Raw genomic sequence first — 11,510 nt, 5'->3', positions numbered from 1 at the left:
CGTTAGATAGATTTACTCAGTTACAGCTACGTCATTTCCACCAATAACACGCGAAACGTCAAACCAGACAACAGTGCGTGTAAAAAGAGGAGGGCGAAATGAGGAGTTGAAGAAGCCTTATATTGAGTGATAGGGGCAGATTAGGCCTGTTGTCACTTTGAGAGCAGTTTTTCTCTACAACAGCGACGAGAGTGGGTGTTTTTGGCCAGCATTTAACGGAGATGGGAGCATCTGGTTACCGGTAGAAGACCCAAAACTATTCCCACCGAAGTTGTTTACGTTCTGGACTGTGTATACGTCGCGGCGGCGGTACAATCTTTCATACAATTCAGGTAGGTGGCGCTGGTTAGGATGGTCTGTCATTGACAAGACGAGCCTCCCAATGGCTGGTTGGCTTGTATAATTATATTGAAGAAAGGCGAGGGCTTTAGGTCAATCTAGCTTGATAGTGACATTATCTATCAGTTGCCGAACATAACTTCAAGTTTGATGTTGTTTCCAACAAGACGCTGAACGTGTTTCCAGCCCACTACTGTCTGACAGTTTATCCAATTACTGAATTAGGCAAACGTCAACAGACGATGGGGCACATAACTCTAGTGCTTGACAGAGTATGGTCCCTCTGTTTACCAAGAGACTTCTTATTACATGACTACAGGTATGCATGAATGTCCTTCTCACTAGCGAAACGTTTGCATTAGTTTGTTAAAGATTGTACATTCAGTAGGCAGCTGATCAGAATGATTTCTCGGAATGTATTGTGCGTCACTTTATTGACTGTACACAGACCATTTGGTACAACATTCTCCGTACACGCATGTACAGGTAGACTACCACCGGTTTTTCCATCACGAAGGAGTCAAAACCCACTGTAGATAGTTGCTCATTTTAAACTCAAATGATATGTTTGCGATCACCAGATTCAGTTAAAACACCCCCAAACCCACCTAATTTGAATGCCTCACCCCATGAACCAACTACCAATGTAGACCAACCATATGCCTGTCCTGTGCATTCGCAATACATCAATTCAGCCAATGTGATCACACCACGCACTGTGCTTTCTCTCCTTTTAAATGAGTGCAAGTTTTTTTTTTTTTAACTACTGAATTATTTGCTTAAAATAATGCTTAAAATAATTGACCAGCAAGCTAGGCTGTCATAAGTATGACTGTAAGACATCAATCCACATTTGAACAAATACACCTTTAGGTCAGTTGAACTAATCCAAACAGTTTAGGCTATGTATCTAGACCTAGTCTTAGCCTACATGTCTAGAAACATCTATGACCTACAGTAACCCTCTCACCATATAACCAGTAGACTCGTGTCAACTTTAAAGATGCAACATGCAGAAATAGCTCTGCCTTTTCCTGGTTGCTAGAATTCTAATAGTCTGCCTAATTTCAGTTTGTGACAAAATAATCCGTCAGTGTAGAGAATCATTGTACCGTCTAAACCGCTGTGAAATATGTTTTCCATATCCAAAAATAGTGTGTTTTCAGCTGTTTGAAGCTTGTGTACAAAAGTAAAAGATGCAAAAAAAATAAACATAACGGGAATAATGGACATAGCTTACAAAGAACATACCTACCACTTTTTAGACATGCTTTCAATGAGACTGACATATCTAGAACACACATTTCTTTGGATTTGGTCAGCTTGCCCAAAAAGTTACATATATTGTAGCATTAAGACATTCCCCAGTGTGTTTTTTGAGCAGCCTACAGTCGTAATGCTCCAGCAGCAAGCAGGGAATGCTGAATAACAAGTGCAATGGCATTGCAGCAATGGAGCGACAAGCAGCCTAGGAGCATGCCCACATCACATGGGAAACAGAGAATTGAGAACATGTGAGGAATTCCGAGCAGTGGTTAGGCTAAATAGGCTGGAATTGAGATTCAGCTGTAGTGACAGGGATGGAAGATTCTAGCCTGATCCCAGATGTGTTTGGGCTGTCTTAACAATCACCACAGGAATTGGCAAGATGGCACAAACAAATCTGGGACCAGGCTATGATTCAGCTCTGAACCATTCTAAGATGCTATTACAAGAGAGAAGAGTGTCTGTAGTGTAAACTGTCTGACATGTTATTTGTCACATGCCGACTAGGTGTAGTGAAATGCTTACTCACAAGCTCTTTCCGAACAATGCAAGTTAAATGAGAAAAAAGGGGAAACAAACGTGACAAAAACACAAGAATTAGAAATTAAGCTACAAACCCATTCACTGACTGACAGGAGAGTCGGAGAGAGTTGAATGCATGTCACCTAGCGGGTTAACTGAGGCTACTTCTGGTTTATAATATAATACCACGTCAATCTGTCAATCAGGCCCATAGCTGGCATTATGGAGGGTAAGTGATAGCAGGCTAAATGGTTTAGGCCTTGCCTCAGTTGCACTGTCCCCTGTCTGATGGGGTAAAGGTTTAGTTGGCTATAAATGGAAGGGGTAAGATAGTTGTTCCTGGCCAAAGGATTATAAGGGTAAAGATGGAGAGAGCAGGCTTGATGCATATAGTAACTACACTGAACCAAAATATAAACGCAACATGTAAATTGTTGGTCCCATGTTCCATGAGCTGAAATACAAGATCCCAGACATTTTCCATACACACAAAAAGCTTATTTATTTGACATTTTGTGCACAAATGTGTTTACAACCCTGTTAGTGAGCATTTATCCTTTGCCAAGATAATTAATCCACCTGACAGATGTGGCATGTCAAGAAGATGATTAAACAGCATGATCATTACACAGGTGCACCTTGTGTTTGGGACAATAAAATACATTTATAAAATGTGCAGTTTTGTCACATCACAATAACACAGATGTCTCAAGTTTTGAGGGAGCGTGCAATTGGCATGCTGACTGCAGGAATATCCACCAGAGTTGTTGTCAGAGAATTTAATGTTATTTTCTGTACCTCCAACGTTGTTTGAGAATTTGGCAGTACGTCCATCCGGCCTCACAACCGCAGACCACGTGTAACCACGCCAGCCCAGGACCTCCACATCCAGGCTTCTTCACCTGCGGGATAGAAACTTCGGAGTATTTCTGTCTGTAATAAAGCCCTTTTGTGGGGGACAACATATTCTGATTGGCCTGGTCTGGCTCCCCAGTGGGTGGGCCTGTGCCCACCCATGGCTGCACTGCTGCCCAATCATGTGAAATCCATAGATTAGGGCCTAAATTATTAATTAAATTTTACTAATTTCATTTTGAACTGTAACTCAGTAAAATCGTTAATTGTTGCATTTATATTTTTGTTCAGTATATTTCAAAATAGCTTGTTGTGCAAAGTCACATTAGAATCTGCCTCGACCCCTTACAGAGACTGTTCCAGAGTGCACTTTGAGGAAGCAATTGCTTTAATTTGATTGGGCTAATGTATGCGAGATGACACATGAAAGCAGAGGCAATCATTGAAATGTTTCTGCGGACAAACAGCTAGGGTCTGAATGCAGGTTAAATTGACCCGTCACGGATGTTTCTCTATTTTGTGACAACCGCTGAGCCCTTCAGTGACTCAGCATAGCAGGGTAACTCCAAGATAGATATGCCTACCATCAGCTGTTGCCATGCCAGTGACAAAAGTAACCAGCAAGTAATCCAGTTTCCCAAACATTTAAACAAGGTAGCACGATGGCCTCCGTTTTTATATTGGATCGTTAAAATAGGACTTTGGCTCAATCAAATGTAATTTACATTAGCAGATGTCACAGAGGGCTATACAGAAACCCAGCCTAAAACCCCAAACAGCAAGCAATACAGATGTGCACAGGAAAAACTCTCTAGAAAGGCAGGAACCTAGGAAGAAACCTAGAGAGGAATCAGGCTCTGAGTGGTGGCCAGTCCTCTTCTGGCTGTGCCGGGTGGAGATTATAAGAGTGCATGGCTATTTAAGGCCAGATTGGATAGCCAGGAATTTCCTAATTTAATGCCTAGTAAGTAGATCACTGAGCTACTTCTGTTTGATATTCCTCCTGAGGGAACCTATTCCCTATGTGACGCATGCAGACTGTGCTGCCTGTGTTGTCTTGCCTATACACCAGATCCTGCAGATGGGTCAGGGGCTGTGGAGGGTGGCCAGGAACCAGCAGCTGCAGCAGGAGTACGGAGAGCACTGGGACGCTGGACCTGGCCTTGACGGAGATCCCCAGGATTTGGGGATGGAGATGGGGGCTAACCCAGGCCAGGCTCCCCCCTCCCCCATGGTGGGCGACCTGCCACCTCACCAGCACTGCCAAGGGGCAGACATCTACCAGCTGCTGCGTGCCCGCCGGGGGAAGGAACAGCAGGGTTTCATAGACCTGGAGATGCTTCCTCCAGAGCTCAGCATCACCATCCTGTCCTACCTGAACGCTACAGACCTCTGTCTGGCATCCTGCGTGTGGCAGGACCTGGGCCACGACGAGTACCTCTGGCAGGGGTGAGTAGGAGACTGACAGGGTCTGTGGAAGGGAGGCAGGGGTGAGTAGTAGACTGACAGGGTCTGAGGATGGGAGGCAGGGGTGAGTAGTAGACTGACAGGGTCTGAGGATGGGAGGCAGGGGTGAGTAGTAGACTGACAGGGTCTGAGGATGGGAGGCAGGGGTGAGTAGGAGACTGACAGGGTCTGTGGATGGGAGGCAGGGGTGAGTAGTAGACTGACAGGGTCTGAGGATGGGAGGCAGGGGTGAGTAGTAGACTGACAGGGTCTGAGGATGGGAGGCAGGGGTGAGTAGTAGACTGACAGGGTCTGAGGATGGGAGGCAGGGGTGAGTAGTAGACTGACAGGGTCTGAGGACGGGAGGCAGGGGTGAGTAGTAGACTGACAGGGTCTGAGGAAGGGAGGCAGGGGTGAGTAGTAGACTGACAGGGTCTGAGGACGGGAGGCAGGGGTGAGTAGTAGACTGACAGGGTCTGTGGAAGGGAGGCAGGGGTGAGTAGTAGACTGACAGGGTCTGAGGAAGGGAGGCAGGGGTGAGTAGTAGACTGACAGGGTCTGAGGAAGGGAGGCAGGGGTGAGTAGTAGACTGACAGGGTCTGAGGAAGGGAGGCAGGGGTGAGTAGTAGACTGACAGGGTCTGTGGAAGGGAGGCAGGGGTGAGTAGTAGACTGACAGGGTCTGAGGAAGGGAGGCAGGGGTGAGTAGTAGACTGACAGGGTCTGAGGACGGGAGGCAGGGGTGAGTAGTAGACTGACAGGGTCTGAGGAAGGGAGGCAGGGGTGAGTAGTAGACTGACAGGGTCTGTGGAAGGGAGGCAGGGGTGAGTAGTAGACTGACAGGGTCTGTGGAAGGGAGGCAGGGGTGAGTAGTAGACTGACAGGGTCTGAGGAAGGGAGGCAGGGGTGAGTAGTAGACTGACAGGGTCTGAGGAAGGGAGACAGGGGTGAGTAGTAGACTGACAGGGTCTGTGGAAGGGAGGCAGGGGTGAGTAGTAGACTGACAGGGTCTGAGGAAGGGAGGCAGGGGTGAGTAGTAGACTGACAGGGTCTGAGGAAGGGAGACAGGGGTGAGTAGTAGACTGACAGGGTCTGAGGAAGGGAGGCAGGGGTGAGTAGTAGACTGACAGGGTCTGAGGAAGGGAGACAGGGGTGAGTAGTAGACTGACAGGGTCTGAGGAAGGGAGGCAGGGGTGAGTATAGTTAGAGGGCATTCAGAATTAATTATTCAAAAATAATGTCACTAATTGGTATTTTGACCAAATAAAATCAGCTTTAAAAAATGTGAAAAGTTCTGATGTTATTGGTCAAAAGACAAATTATTGGACAAAATATCAGAATTGGGCTCCCTGTGTGAACGCGGCCAATGAGAAGTGCGCTACAGGACCTGATATGCCATTACAGATTCATCTATGTTTTTAATTGTCCACAAATCATTCAAATGGTGCTTGCCACTAGTAGGTATACCATTTACCAGGTTCTGTGGGACAATGTGCTTTTTTAATGGTTCAAAAAGTTGATTGGGTGATCGTGTTTCTAATTGCAAGTCCTCCCTTTTTCTCTGTCGCTCGCTTGTTCCCTGACTTGCTCGCTCTCGGTCTCTCTCTGGCTGTGCCCTAGTTTGTGTAAGTCCACATGGGGTCACTGTTCCATCTACAATAGAAGGCTTCCCTATGGCTTCTCATATAGAAGACTCTACATGATGCTAGATGAAGGCAGTCTGACGTTCAACGCTAACCATCAGGAGGTAAGTCATCTCTTTTGCATCTTTATCCCCAATACCTCGTTCTCCTTTTTAAAGCACCACTTCCCCACTGAAACACTCCGGTTTCCCGGATGTAGATAAAGCCGGCTTAATCTGTTTCCGGGAAATAGTTCCTTATATATAAGATTTGGCTAGATGTATACTGGCCAATTAGCTTTTTTTCACTGTATGTTATTGATTCTGCATAGATCAGCCTTCCCTAGTATATGAAAACCACAAAATAATTATGATTTTAGAAATAGTAAGTACACATCACACCCACCATACTTCAGCCCACCTTGAAGACAAATGACTACCAGCTAAATGACTTGTTTACTGCTGATGCATGCATTCTGAAAGACATCACAGCCTTGGAGGTCACTGCAGGTCAAAGCCTGGTTCCCTAGAATCTGTGGAACATTCTAATGGCGTTATTTGGTCTGTCTGTATCGCTAAGTGAATTAGGCTGACTATGGCCAGCCACTTAAAGGGCATGTGATAGCCCCACTGTGTGATGGACTGAGATGGTGCTGTCTGAGTCTCTTCTCTCTACTCTCCCCCTCTAATCCCTCTTTCTCTGTGTATGTTTCATGTTGATCCACTCTCTCTCTCTCCAATAGGGTATCAGTTACTTCATGTCCAAAGGCATACTGGTGGACCACCCCAAGGAGCTGGCCAAGTTCATTTTCTGCACTCGCACGCTCAACTGGAAGATGCTGAGGGTATACCTAGATGAGAGGTGGGTTTTCTTCATCGAATTCTCACTGGGCTTTTCTCTCATTCTCACTGGGCTTTTCTCTAATTCTCACTGGGCTTTTTTCAAATTCTTATTGGATTGTCTCTCATTGCAGGAGAGATGTGTTGGACGAGCTGGTCACGCTGCACAACTTCAGTAACCAGTTCCTGCCCAACGCACTGAGGGACTTCTTCAGACACATCCACGCCCCAGAGGAGAGGGGAGAATATCTGGAGACGCTCATCACCAAGTTCTCCCACCGCTTCTGTGCCTGCAACCCTGTCCTGGTCCGGGACGTGGGTCTCAGCCCAGGTCAGTGCACTGCAGGGAGTTTTAGTTCTAATCTGCAGGGTGTTTAGGGAAGTCGGATGAGTGGAGGGGATTGTAGTTCTGGTGCACGTTATGTTAATTCAGCCTATGTGAGCGGAGGGAGTTGTAGTTCTACAGGATGTTTAGTTTAGTGGAGGGAATTGTAGTAATAAATTAATTCATGGGAATTGTAGTCCTGACAGGTGTTGAGTTGGAGGCAAGATGTGTGTGGGTGCTGCAATGGGTGCTGGGTATTTATTTTTATTTTTTTGCTGATGATCTAGCCGTCTGCCCACGCTACAGAGTGCTATATCGGTCTGCTAATACAGGACTAGTAAAGGCCCAGCGCACTACTTTTGTAAGAGAAATGTATATTTTTATATAAAAATATATGGGCCTCCTGAGTGGCACAGCGCTAGAGATGGGTCACAAGGAGTGCTAGAGATGTCACTATAGACCCGGGTTTGATCCCGGGCTGTATCACAACCGGCCGTGATCGGGAGTCCTATAGAGCGGCACACAATTGTCCCAGTGTCGTCCGGGTTAGGGGCGGGTTTGGCCGGGGGTGGGGGGCTTTAATTGGCTCGTCGCACTCTAGCCACTCCTTGAGGCGGGCCAGGCGCCTGCAGGTTGACCTCGGTCGTCAGTTGAACAGTGTTTCCTGCGACACATTGGTGCAGCTGGCTTCCAGGTTAAGGGGGCATGTGTTAAGAAGTGCGGTTAGTTGGGTCATTTTTCGGAGGACACATGACTCGACCTTCGCCTCCCCAAGCCCATTGGCTAGTTGCAGCGACGAGACAAGATTGTAATTGGGGAGAAAAAGGGTGTAAAATACAAAAATATATACAGTCCAGTCGATAAATATTTGGACATTGACCATGTTATTATTATTATTTTAGCTGTCTACAACAGCATATTGGAGTTGAAATTAAAGAATGAATATGAGCTTTAATTTGAGGGTATTTACATCCAAAATGAGTGAATAGTGTAGGAATATGTGGTCCCTCCATTTTGTCTGCTCAGCTGTTCCATGGCCAGGGGTGTGTTATTCCATCATTAGTTAATTTACAGGTTAGCAGATAAAAGGTCTAGAGTTGATTTCAAGTGTGACATTTGCATTTGGAATCGGTTGCTCCTTAACCCTCAATATGAAGTCCAAAAGAGCTGTCACTGCCCGTGCAGGAAGACATCATTAGGCTGAAAAACCCAGCAGAGAGAAACATTAGATGTGGCCAAATCAACTATTTAGTACATTCTTAAAAAGAAAGAACACATTGGTGAGCTCAGGAACACCAAAAGGCCCGGAAGACCACCGGAAACTACCAAGTCCATATTATGGCAAGAATTTTAAGACCTGAAGGTCAGTCAATTCTGGAAAATGTCAAGAACTTTTAAAGTTTCTTCAAGTGCAGTTGCAAAAACCATCAAGCGCAACGATGAAACTGGCTTTCATGAGGACCCAAAATTACCTCTGCTGCAGAGAATAAGTTCATTAGAGTTATCAGCCTCAGAAATTGTAGCCTAAATAAATGCTTCAGAGTTCAAGTAACAGACACATCTCAACATCAACTGTTCAGAGGAGACTGCGTCAATCAAGCCTTCATGATCGAATCGCTGCAAAGAAACCAATACTAAAGGACACCACTTAACCAGCATGGCTACCACAGCATTCTGCAGCGATACGCCATCCCATCTGGTTTGGGCTTAGTGGGACTATCATTTGTTTTTCAACAGGACAATGACCCAAAACACACCTCCATGCTTTGTAAGGGCTATTTGACCAAGCAGGAAAGTGATGGAATGCTGCGTCAGATGACCTGGCCTCCACAATCACCCGACCTCAACCCAAGTGAGATGGTTTGGGATGAGTTCGACCGCAGAGTGAAGTAAAAGCAGCCAACAAGTGCTCAGCATACGTGGAAACTCCTTCAAGACTCTTGGAAAAGCATTCCAGGTGACTACCTCGTGAAGCTGGTTGAGAATGCAAAGCTGTCATCAAGGCAAAGGCTTTGAAGAATCTAAAATATATTTGGATTTTTTTTGGTTACTACGTGATTCCATGTGTGTTATTTCATAGTTTTGATGTCTTCACTATCAGTCTACAATGTAGAAAATAGTAAAAAATAAAGAAAAACCCTTGAATGAGAAGGTGTGTCCAAACTTTTTACTGGTACTATATATTAATTCAGATTGATCAGGGGGTGCTTCAGCACCTGATAATTCCCGCGGCTATGGTAAGTGGATGTTGTAGTACTGGCAACAGATGGATTCAACCAGTCTAGACGTAGCTCCGCTTTAGAGGACCAAGCCCAAGAAGACACAAGTACTGTAAAAGGCCCTTTACTCCACTAGGAGATAAAAGGAATCGGTGATGTCACTGTAAACACCTGACATCATGTGTCTGTGTCTGTCTGTCTGGCCTGTTCTGTTGACGGCGCTTGCAACCACCTGCCAGTTTCTGCCACAGTCGAACAACTCCTAACTCTGGGTCCACGCTCAACAAATCCCACAGGCTTTAAGTCTTCTCTCATCTGTTGATCTCCCCACAATGTCTCTAATTTACTAAGGGCTCTGGTGTTGCACTTGACCCAAGTTGTCCTGTCCTTGTTGAATGAATCAAATGTGTGAGATATCTTTGTACTAACACTGTCATTGGTCCCTAAAGCCACAATAATCCCACGGGCTTAAAGTGTTAGGAGAGTGAGGGCAGCGCTCCAGCCAATCACAGGACAGCGTTGTAATAACATCTGGCGTGGTTCTCGGCCGTTCTGCGTCGTCCTGGAGGAGAAGCCGGCTGATTTATTATAAACTTACTGGCGATAGAATTGGCAGAGCAGTAAAGGAAGAGCGGCGATTGTACGCTCTCACACTTTCTCTCGCTCTCTCCCACTCTAAAGAGATCCCCTGTTCAACCCCTCTTAGTCTGCCCAGAACCAGGGCTGATACCCACACTGTAAGGTCTGAGAATATGAGTAGACACGTCTCTTTCCTTCCCTGTTATGCGTCTTGTCTTAAAGCACTATTATTCACACTTCAGAATGTGGTTCTTCTTTTTTTTCTGAAGACGCGTCATTATGAAACTATTTTTCTTTATCTGCCCTTCTCTTGTTCTGATGCTCTTTTCTGGTCTTCCCTTCGCTCTGTCTCCCTGTCGTTTATTCTTAAACTCCCACCCACCCTCTCAGCCAAGTGATGACCACACAATGAACAGAGAAAGTATTGTTGGACTGAGAAAGACATCAACTAAAACATTGGGGCTATCTAATATATTGAATACATGTATATTACTAAGCAAGATAAAAAAAAAAAAAGATCTATTTTGTTGGCGTGTGTGCCCCATCACCATTATTGATCTTAAGTCTAAACTAGTTTTTTAGGTAAACACCATCACTTTTATTTATATTTATTTATTTTTACTGGCCCAATGCTCTTAACAGCTAGCCTAGCTGCCACCCCCACAGCTCGATATACAACTTTATCTTCATTGGATGCTGGGACTTGTTTGACCTCTCTCACATTCTGTCCATCTCTCCTCTTCAGATGCGGTGTATGTGCTCTGCTACTCGCTCATCCTGCTGTCTATAGACTTGACCAGCCCGCACGTCAAGAACAAGATGTCCAAACGCGAGTTCATCCGCAACACGCGCCACGCTGCCCAGAACATCAGCGAGGACTTTGTCGGCCATCTTTACGATAACATCTATCTCATCGGCCACGTGGCGGCCTAACCGGGAAGTGACGAGGAGTGGAAGTCGGTGAATACACAAACCAGTGATTGCACTGATATAGGATACTACTTTGGACAATAGTTGTTGCTGGTCATTCTTAATATAGGTTCCTGTACTGCTAGCTATGATGCTTGTTTCCACACTGGGTGGGAGGTGATCTGTTCTCTGGCTGTAGAGCCAATGGAGACCAGGTAGCGTAGAGATTTGGCCCGCCCACCTGAAGTGACCAGGCTAGACAGGTATATTCAGCACACAAGTAGCATACGAACATATAACCAACTACTTCCAGCTTAACCACGCAGAAGTGTAGCTCCAGTATGTTAACGAAGTCAAGAAGAAGTTAAACATATGCTATGAACAAGGACTGAATATTATTACAGCAACAATTAGCAGTTGTGGTTCACATTATGTTTTGTGAATTACTCTAACTATGAGTTTTGAGTTTAATATTCTGGTTTTCTTTTTTTAAATGAATGTTGTTTTTGTTGAAATGTTTTTTACGATTAGAGGAACTTAAAAGAATGACTAATGGGCTGGTAGAAACTCCACTGCATTTTTGTCCTTAA

The 11,510-nt window shown here is 45.3% G+C and overlaps 1 protein-coding gene across 1 annotated transcript; it reads left to right on the top strand.

Annotated features, from left to right (window-relative positions):
• The first annotated feature begins 39 nt into the window (after positions 1-39).
• Positions 40-11,179, top strand: LOC115145621 (F-box only protein 8-like). Its single transcript, XM_029687130.2, has 6 exons — positions 40-332; positions 4,055-4,431; positions 6,048-6,174; positions 6,792-6,910; positions 7,023-7,219; positions 10,757-11,179. Exons 2-6 carry the CDS (start codon positions 4,064-4,066, stop codon positions 10,942-10,944), a joined length of 999 nt encoding a protein of 332 aa, XP_029542990.2. The 5' UTR covers positions 40-332; positions 4,055-4,063; the 3' UTR covers positions 10,945-11,179.
• Positions 11,180-11,510: the final 331 nt, after the last annotated feature.

Source organism: Oncorhynchus nerka, linkage group LG18 (assembly GCF_034236695.1).
Source record: "Oncorhynchus nerka isolate Pitt River linkage group LG18, Oner_Uvic_2.0, whole genome shotgun sequence".
NCBI lineage: Eukaryota > Metazoa > Chordata > Actinopteri > Salmoniformes > Salmonidae > Oncorhynchus > Oncorhynchus nerka.
The sequence above is the reverse complement of the archived record's forward strand: the minus strand, read 5'-3'. Positions and strand labels throughout refer to the sequence as shown.

Bases quoted from the DNA above. Each gene is read 5' to 3' on its own strand.
- LOC115145621 (XM_029687130.2), top strand. From the start codon at position 4,064: ATGGGTCAGGGGCTGTGGAGGGTGGCCAGGAACCAGCAGCTGCAGCAG. The intron at 6,911-7,022 runs GTGGGTTTTCTT...CTCTCATTGCAG, and splicing joins AGGGTATACCTAGATGAGAG to GAGAGATGTGTTGGACGAGC. The intron at 7,220-10,756 runs GTCAGTGCACTG...TCTCCTCTTCAG, and splicing joins GGACGTGGGTCTCAGCCCAG to ATGCGGTGTATGTGCTCTGC.